The sequence below is a fragment of the Ambystoma mexicanum genome, chromosome 4p, assembly GCF_040938575.1.
Source record: "Ambystoma mexicanum isolate Mex_15411 chromosome 4p, UKY_AmexF1_1, whole genome shotgun sequence".
Taxonomy (NCBI): Eukaryota; Metazoa; Chordata; class Amphibia; order Caudata; family Ambystomatidae; genus Ambystoma; species Ambystoma mexicanum.
Genome location: NC_090927.1, coordinates 17223784 through 17233214, shown reverse-complemented (window position 1 = coordinate 17233214; position 9431 = coordinate 17223784). Strand labels below are relative to the sequence as shown.

The window sequence follows — 9431 nt, the reverse complement described above, 5'->3', positions numbered from 1 at the left end:
TGGTTTCTGTTGCTAGTGAGTGGTTGAAGTGGTTAGAGGTCAGGTGGGCAGGGGTCTGTTCAAGAGCCCGCTCTGTTGCTTTTGCTCACCAGGCTGTAGAATTGATCAGTCGAGATTGGCAGGAATGGTTTATTCTGGTCGGTGGTGCGGTGTTGGATGGCTGAGGTAATCAACGGTGCTTTTTGGCTTGATTTGTATGAGCTCGTGGATGATAGTGATTTTATTCTTGAAGTGGTCGGCCAGGTTGTGGCAGTTTTTGTTTAGGGATTGGCGTCTTTTTTGCTTTGATTATTTCGGCTTTGTATAAGCTGATTTGTCACTTGTATGCGTTTATTTTGTGTTGGTCATAGTTTTTCCTCCATGTTCTCGTTTTCTGTTGTTTTTTTTTTCAGTGCTTTGAGATGGGGTATGAACCATCTTGCCGTGAATGCCAACGAATGCCAAATCCTCAACAGTTATGGAATGGACTTGTTTTGTTACTATTATCTTTTTCAGGACTTTAACATTTTTTCTTTTCAGAGAGGCTGCATGTTTTCACATAACTGCACTTCATTTGATAATTCTTTACTTCTATTCTATGATCTATCTATCTATCTATCTATCTATCTATCTATCTATCTATCTATCTATCTATCTATCTATCTATCTATCTATCTATCTATCTATCTCTCTTTTTATACTGCAACACTAACCCGAACGCCTAAGGGCGCTCACATAAGAAAACACGAAAGGGCAAAAAGGAAAGGCAAAAACCCAGGAGCAGAGTCGAGCACTGGTATATAAACCAAGTTCTGCATCAAAGAGGAAGGTCTTTAGGTATTTTTTAAAGAGGACAGTCGAGTCACTGTCAGCAAGAAACCTGGGAGTGTATTCCACAGAGCCGGGGTCCAGTAATGAATTCATTTTAGGTTCATGTCTGTTACTCTTTGTTTATGCTGTCATTCCTCCTTTAATGACAATGTTTGTTTCTATCAAACCAACTCATTAATTAATGATCAGCCACACCATGTCTCGATGTGTTCTGATGGTTGCTGTGACTGTACAGCTTTTATTCCTTGTATTCTGTGGATATCGTTGCACCGTGCTTGTCCATTCTGCCCATAATGTTATGTTATGTTATTAGTCAATTGAAGTATGCAGGGAACAGTAGGAAGGCTTCACAGCACTAGTTACGGACATGACGACATCCACAACATCTTTTGACTTGGCAACTATAGAAAGAGTATGGTCTGAGAAGATCTCGAAAAGACTATGTGGGCCAACATAATATGACAACATGGGCCCTCTGATGCCTGCTCAGAATTGAGGATTGACAGAAGTTTTTCTTGCACTCTGTGCACTTTTACAGCGTCTCCCAGCATGGCTCCTCTCATGGAATATCAGACGTGAGGATTGGCTGGTGCACTTGTTTGGCTTTCCCGAGTATGGATCATCTCATGCCTTCTCAGATTTGAGGAGAGACTGAAGCTTTTCTTGCAGTGTGTGCACTCATAAGGTTTCACACCAGTGTGGATCATGAGATGTTCCTTTAGAATGGAGGGGACACTGAAGCCTTTCTTGCACTCTGTGCACTTGTAGGGCTTCTCCCCAGTATGGATCATCTGGTGGATTTTCAGCGTTGACGGATGACTGAAGCTTTTTTTGCATTCTGTGCACTTATACGGCTTCTCACCAGAATGGATCTTTTCATGGCTTCTCAGATTTGAGGAATTATTGAAAGCTTTCTTGCAGTGTGCGCACTGGTAGGGCTTCTCCCCAGTGTGGATCCTCTCATGCCTTCTCAAAGCTGAGGAATTACTGAAGCTTTTCTTGCAGTGTGTGCAATCATACGGCTTCTCACCAGTGTGGATCATGAGATGTATTTTTAGAACGGATGGGCCACTGAAGCTTTTCTTGCACTCTGTGCACTTGTAGGGCTTCACCCCAGTATGGATCATAAGATGCTTTCTCAGAGTGGAGGACCGATGGAAACTTTCTTTGCATTCTGTGCACTTGTAAGGCTTTTCCCCAGTATGGCTCCACTGATGGCGTTTCAAACCAGTAGAATCACTGAAGCTTTTCGTGCACTCTGTACACTTGTAGGGCTTCTCTCCAGTATGGCTCCTCTGATGGATGTTCAGACCAGAAGAATGACTGAAGCTTTTGTTGCACTCGGTGCACTTATAGGGCTTCACCCCAGAGTGGACCCTCTTGTGGATTATCAAATGAGAACTTTGACTAAAGTTTTTATTGCACTCTAGGCACGTGTAGGGTTTTTCCCCGGTATGGATCCTCACGTGGATTTTCAGATCAGTAGTGGACTTGAAGCTTTTGTTGCACTCCGTGCACCTATAGGGCTTCACCCTAGAATGGATCTTCTGATGGCTTATCAGATTTGAGTTGAGGCTGAAGCTTTTATTGCACTCATTGCACTTGTAGGGCTTCTCCCCTGTATGGACCAATTGATGGCTTTTCAGATGGGAAGTGGACTTGAAGCTTTTCTTGCACTCGGTGCACTGGTAGGGCCTCAGCCCTGAATGGACCCTCTGATGGATTCTCAAGTGTGAGTTCTGGGTGAAGCTTTTGTTGCACTCTTTGCAAGTGTGGGGCTTGACACCAGTATGGGTCATCTGATGTGTTCTTAGAGTTGAGGGGTCACTGAAGCTTTTCGTGCATTCTGTGCACGTGTATGGCTTCTCCCCTGTATGTCTTACCTGATGTATTTTCAGATGGGAAATGGACTTGAAGCTTTTGTTGCACTCACTGCACTGATATGGCTTCAATTCTGAATGCACCCTCTGATGGATTATCAAGTGTGAGTTTTGAATGAAGCTTTTGTTGCACTCTTTGCAAGTGTGGGGCTTCACCCCAGTATGGATCATGTGATGTTTTCTTAGACTTGAAGGGTCATAGAAGCTTTTGTTGCACTCTGTGCATGTGTATGGCTTCTTCCCAGTATGGATCACCTGGTGGATTTTCAGTTGAGACGTAGTCTTGAAGCTTTTATTGCAAACAATGCACTGAAAGGGTTTCAAGCCTGAATGGACCCTCTGATGGATTTTTAAATGTGAGTTGTGGATGAAGCTTTTTTTGCACTCTTTGCATGTGTGGGGCTTCACACCAGTATGGATCATCAGATGTTTTCTTAGAGATGAGGGGTCAGTGAAGCTTTTCTTGCACTCAGTGCACCTAAAGGGCTTCATCCCAGAATGTACCCTCTGATGACTTATCAAATTTGAGATTTGGTTGAAGCTTTTTTTGCACTCTTTGCATGTGTAGGGCTTCTCCCCAGTATGGATCATCTGATGTTTTCTCAGAGTTGAGAAGTCACTGAAGCTTTTCTTGCATTCTGTGCATGTGTAGGGCCTCTCACCAGTATGGATCCTCTGATGGCATTTCAGATGAGAATTTGACTTGAAGCTTTTGTTGCACTCTTTGCACGTGTACAGCCTCTCCCCAGTATGGATCATGTGATGAGTTCTTAGATTTGAGGGGTTGCTGAAGATTTTCGTGCATTCTGTGCACTTGTAGGGCTTCTCCCCAGTATGGGTCCTCTGATGCCTTTGCAGGTTTGAGGGATGTGCGAAGCTTTTCCCACACTCTGTACACTTACTGTGCCCCTCCCCTGTGTGGGATCTCCTGTGTATGCTTAGACTGGACCTACGAGTAAAACACATCCTACACACTTTGCAGGCAAATGCTGTCTCCTTTGTAAGGCTCCTCATAATGGTACAGGGCTTGTGCTTCTTCTGAGAGGTTGTCAATTTCTTTGCAGGTTTAGTGTGTTCTTGCGTTCATTTTCAGACTCTTGGTTTCAGTAATGGCTCTAGTTTCTGTTAAAAAAGCAAATGGTTCAGATATTATTGTAGGTAATAATAAAGCCTGCAGAATAAAGCCTGCAATTACTAATCATCTTCATTACCCGTAGCCCTGCTCTTCTAGCAGAGCTCCATTGCACAATATGTTGTTTTTTTTATTCCCCTCTCCCTGCCACCCAAAGTATAGGACTCCCAAACACCCAGGGAACTTAGTATAATACCAAGGAGGTAGAGTTGGGTCCAAGTGCTGTTATGAGGAAGAGTAGGAGGAATGAAGAGTACTGTAATAATAATTGCATTGCCTGCAAGTTCCTCTTACTCATCAACACTTGACAATGAAGTGCACAAAAGCCAAAACTTCCACAAAGAGATGTGGACAGCTGGCTTCTGCAACACACAGGCATGGTATGTGCAATACTAAGGGCCTTATTACACGGTAGGTGGTAAAGGTTTACCTTACTATGAGGTCCCTTTGCGGGACCCGACATTAACGGCTGGTGTAGACCAGCCGTTAAAGGTGGGACCCGCAAAGGGACCTTGGTGCTAATTACGGTACCGCAATTTGCGGTACCATCATTAGCTCCTTCCTCATTCCCATTGAGCCCTATGGGGCAAAAATGAGAATGGGGAAGGGCCATGGAGGAAGGGGGAATTACCGCCCTGCCAACCTCGGAATGGGGTGGTAATTCCCCTTTCTCCATGGTGGTACCGGTATGGTACCGGCGGCAACCATGGTGCTAATAGCACCATGGTTTACCGCCTACCGTGTAATGAGGCCCTAAGTCTTAAGGCTGGTGCCAGCCAAAGGACCCCAGTCACAAAGTAATGTTCATTGGTCTGCAGAACGCGTGCAGCAGTGATGCATGAAGAGTGTGGGGGTAATCCAAGTAGCAGACCCACATATAGTGTGGCCCGAGACCCTTCTTGCTCCTGCCCATGATAGGGGCATGCCTCAGATGTACCTTGCATTGATAACCCAGGAGAAGACTTCATGGAAATAATATCCCTGAGCTATCTGCTGATGGAAAGGGAGGATGCCTTCCTACCCCTACCAGAAGCTTCAAGGGCAGCAAATAGCCTGCCAGATCAATGGAAGAAAGCTCTTTGTCCAGATGTGTGAGGGGCACCCGTCTCACATCAGGCAATTCTGGAACCTCTTTGGCACCTGGAGGATCTGACCAAAGAATGGGACATCTCCAGTTAAAACCACTCCAGAAGAAATTGGCGATGCTCATAACTCCACATTCCCCAGGAAGCAGATGAGTCCTGCTTCACCATGCTGAGAAGGATCCCCAATGTCTGGCGTAAGATTGTAAGGTAGATCTATGTGAGCCCCAATACTGTCCATGACCTCCTCAGAAATACCCTGCCTCAGGAGCACTTCTTTTTCTAAAGCCAACCCATCTAGTGTCCGTTGCTTGGACTCAAGGACTCATTTCCTGGGGAAGTGGAACGTGAAACAGGATGGTGGTAACAATAGCTGGGAATAGGAATGGGAATCAGCATCTCCTGATCCAGAACCGTGACACCAGGATAAGACTATCCTGGCTGTCCCTCAGTTTCAAGACCACTTAAGTAATGTGGCGACTGCAAAGGCGTGTAGGGGTTCCTTCGGACAAGGAGTCATCAATGCATTCATTCTCCAAGTGCCAGGGGGATTATGAACCTCATGCAGAAGAGGTCAACTGGGCTATTCTTCTGAAAGGTCAATCAGAGGTGTTCTTTAGGTGTCTGTAAGGACCTTATACATTTATGGGTATGATTCCATGTCTTGAGACACAGTAATCAACCCACTTCCTGTGTCAACGGCTAGCTTATCCTCTCCTTTTATATGTGATGCTGTCAGGGAAAAAAGAAAACTTTCCACCAAAGCCTCATGGCATACAACACTCACTCCAATGGATGAGATTCATACGCCCCTAACGTCCTTCACAATTGCCCCCAGTTCCCTGTTTTTCTTGTTTTGTCTTGTTTTGTATATCCACCCAGGACAGTCTGGCTCTCCACAGAGTTCCCCGTCATAGAGATCTTACAGTGGGCTCTGAATTATTTCTGTCGTGTTCGGGAACCATTGTGGGATGGAGACAGTTCTGGTGGTAGATGGACTGTCTGTGGTTCCAGCAGTGATAGCCATCCTTTCTCTGTGCAGAAGAGGGCCCTGATGAAGCAGATTCTTTAAGAGTTCATCAGGAAACCACAGCCCTTCTTCTACAGACATGTGGTATGTTCCCTGTACTAGACAGTCTTCGGTGTAGCAATTTAGCTGGGGGGCCTCCTCACTTCATGAACACTCTTGGGGTGGAGCACAATATAAAAGGGAGGGCTATACCTTGGAAATGGTGACTTGCTGTTGTGAAGCAGAGCGGTTTCATTGTGATGCCCTCTTCTTATTGGATTGATCACTCACAAGTTTGAATAGTTGTGATCTACTGCTGCAATGAAGCAAGTGGTGGATTCGGCCTCAAACAGTACTGCCCATTGGGGATGATCCAGTCAAGACCACTGTTGCTTGGGATGTGATTTTCTCTTTACAGGTGAAACCGCTGAAGCCGGCCTATTGTACCCTGGTCTGGTTCAGTTCCACTAGCACTGGGTCCTGACATTACTCTTGAATTGAGCAGGTCATAAACCACAGAATGATATGTCAGTTTCCCCATAACATATGAGCAAAAGCCAGTGCAGTGAAGCTTAAGGCTTCACTGTCTGCAAAATACTAAAGACCGACTGAGGATTGGTCACTCATAGATTGAAATACCAGTGTACAACTATATAGGACTCGCAATTGACATTTTAAGGAAAACTGCTCCTTACCTATTTGTAAATGTACACTATTTACTAACACTCACCACTCTGCCCTGCGTTATTCTTGTTGCAGGCTTCCCCGAATGGGAAAATAATGTGTTTAATTTGTTTTGTAACTAAAGCAAATGTATCTCTGTTGTTTTTGGTAAAGAATTCTACCATTCAAATGATGATGCTCTGCAGAGTCTTGGTCAAAGGTGTATTACGGTAATTTAGTTACTTTGCATTCTGGTTACTGTATTCCTTTGCTTACAGAACAGGCCTGAGACTTGTGCTCTATTACTACCTGCACTTGTTGCTTTTCCTTTTTATCAGGACACTGTATTTTGGTTTCTGCTGTTTTGATAAAGAAAGTGGGGTGCAATAATAAAAAAACTGCACCTCAAAAAATTGGTTTCTTGTAATAACATAGAGCATACCCATACAATACAATTTATATTGTCTTGCCCACCCCCCAGGGGGTTTTAGATTACATCACTAGGATGAATCATAGGTGCATTTTTGTATACACCACCGATTTCAATAGAATCAACCACATACATAAGTTATAATATTTTTCAACTTTGTTAGGCGGCTACCCCCTCCTATGATGCATTGCTTACCTCAGCCTTAGGTTCCGCCATTATGGGCTGCCCCTCTAGTGTACCTACAAAATACTACAGGTCAGATTCAAAAATAAAAGCACAAGGTGTGGGGGTTCCATAAAGATGGAAGGAAAGGTGCAGTAAGGAGAGATCTTTCCTAACACTGACCATTTATCCTGTAGGACTTGAGGCTGTATAGGGTTCAAGATCAGGACTTCTTGGCCTGGGGTGAAGTGAACAAGGCCAGCCTGGTCATACCAATGTTTGACCAATGCTTAACCAGCCTTCAGCTTGTCACTGGCCTGAGCCATAAGGAGGGCCATTCTCTTCCTTAGTGTTAGGCCGGCCTAGTTTCTTGGAACAGGGTAACCTTTGGACAAGCCAGACCAATCAAGGCAGCTATGGCAGGCGGTCAATAATAGGTCTCAGGAGGGGTGAGGGTGACTGAAGGACCTCAATGAGCACACAGAGCAAGGACACTTACAAATTACTCCAGACAGGTGTATATATCAAAAATATAAACACATTTATTCCAAGGCCTTTGTAATGCAACACATAGTAAAAGAATCAAAGCAATACTACTAAACCAACACAACTCTATAAATACAAGATATATACAAGACCATTGGGGTCTAAAGGTTTAACAGGGCGAAATATGTCTACAACCTACAAGGGAAGGAAATAGGCAGTGCAGGTAGTCTTTAGTCCCCTTCAACATCAAACACACACCTAACTACGAGGCAGTCCAAGCCCTAAGAAGAGGGGAGCCTTGTGCTCAATAGTACATGCAATGCAAGCGCACGCGGTAATGGGGTCTCTTCAGGGGTCTCTAGCAGCTCAGGAAGGTGGGTGAGGCGATGAAGAATAGATTTCCACTATTCAGGGAGGGCCTCCACTTGAGGGCAGAGGCAGTTCCAAGGTCCGGGAATAGTTTGCTAGTTCACACTAGCAGTGGAAAGGAGAGGGACACCCAGGGGCCACTCGTGCGTATAAATGGATGGAGGAGATAGGGGCCACCGGCTAGGGTTACTCACCGGCCCCAGGCACACTCTGGACCAAACTTCGCTAGTCGAGTCCAGTGTGGTTGCAGGTTCAAATGCGACAAAAAGGACGTCTCTGCGGCTTTCAGTTCTGAAGATACAGCAATGATTCCCAAAACGGAACAGTGGCGATTTCTCTGCTCCTGATGGATGGATCAGGCCAGTTTCACTGCAGCAGGTTTCAGGGGCAAGAGGGTCACAAATGAAGTGCAGCTGCAAAGATTGTTGCTGCGGCTGGGCAACACGGTAACCGCATTTACTCCGGTCCTGGCGCTCTCGTCTCACTTCAGACCTGGGAATGCCAAGTGTTCCAAATTCGGTGTGAGTGTGCCGGGGACAGAGAGCTTGCAGTATACGATGTTGAGGGCCTCCTCGAAAACGGAGGTGGAGACAGACCAAAGGTCCTGCGTAAGCTGGTCAGCCCACTTCCGAGAAGGCTTACTTGCAGGTTTTGTTGAAGGTGCCGAGAATAGTTTGTCCCACTATTCCAATGGGTCGAAGCATCTTCGCAGAACTTCTAGGACGACCAGATGCAGAGGGTCCCACGGGATGACAGTGGGCTCAGGGTGCCAAACCTTTCAGTGGTTCACCAGCGGTTCCTCGACTCGGCTTCTTAGTTTCAGGATACTTGGATCCACACTCTCCTTCTCTCCTCATATATCTGACGTCTCTAAGAAGTCACACTACCAGCTGCACCTCCTCAGAGGTATTCTTCCCTTCCTCTCCTTCCCCCAGAAGCTCGCTGTCTCCCGAGCCCTGGTTCTCTCAAAACTGGACTACTGTAACAGCCTTTATCTTAATCTGCCTGCCTCCACACTCCGCCCTCTGCAACTCATCCAGAACAGAACTGCGAGACTTGTCCTTGGCCTCAAGCCCAGGGACCGTATCTCTCCAGGACTGAAATCTCTACACTGGCTCCCAGTGGCTGCGAGGATAAAGTTCAAAACCCTCTGCATTGTCCACAAGGCCTTCTGGGGCCTGGGGCCTAAATACCTTCAACTTTCTCTTCCTAAATATCTTCCTTCCCGAGCCCTTCGCTCATCCGTCTCCAACTCCCTCAGGGTCAGCCGCTTCTCGAAGCAACGAGCTGGGGGTAGATCTCTCTCCGCGGCAGGGGCCTCCCTCTGGAACAGCCTTCCGACCTCCCTGAAACTTGAGGAGAACCATCTCCGGTTCCGGAAGCACCTCAAAACCTTCCTCTTTGCTTC

The 9431-nt window shown here is 46.0% G+C and overlaps 1 protein-coding gene across 1 annotated transcript in view; it reads right to left on the bottom strand.

Moving 5' to 3' along the window:
- Nucleotides 1–605: 605 nt before the first annotated feature.
- The window catches only part of LOC138452922 (zinc finger protein 729-like), a 74768-nt gene continuing 65942 nt past the window's right edge, over nt 606–9431 (bottom strand). The window contains exon 2 of the mRNA XM_069605274.1: nt 606–3812. Within this exon, the coding sequence (XP_069461375.1) occupies nt 1380–3704 (2325 nt within the window). The 5' untranslated portion in view covers nt 3705–3812 and the 3' untranslated portion in view covers nt 606–1379. The remainder of the gene's footprint in view (nt 3813–9431) is intronic.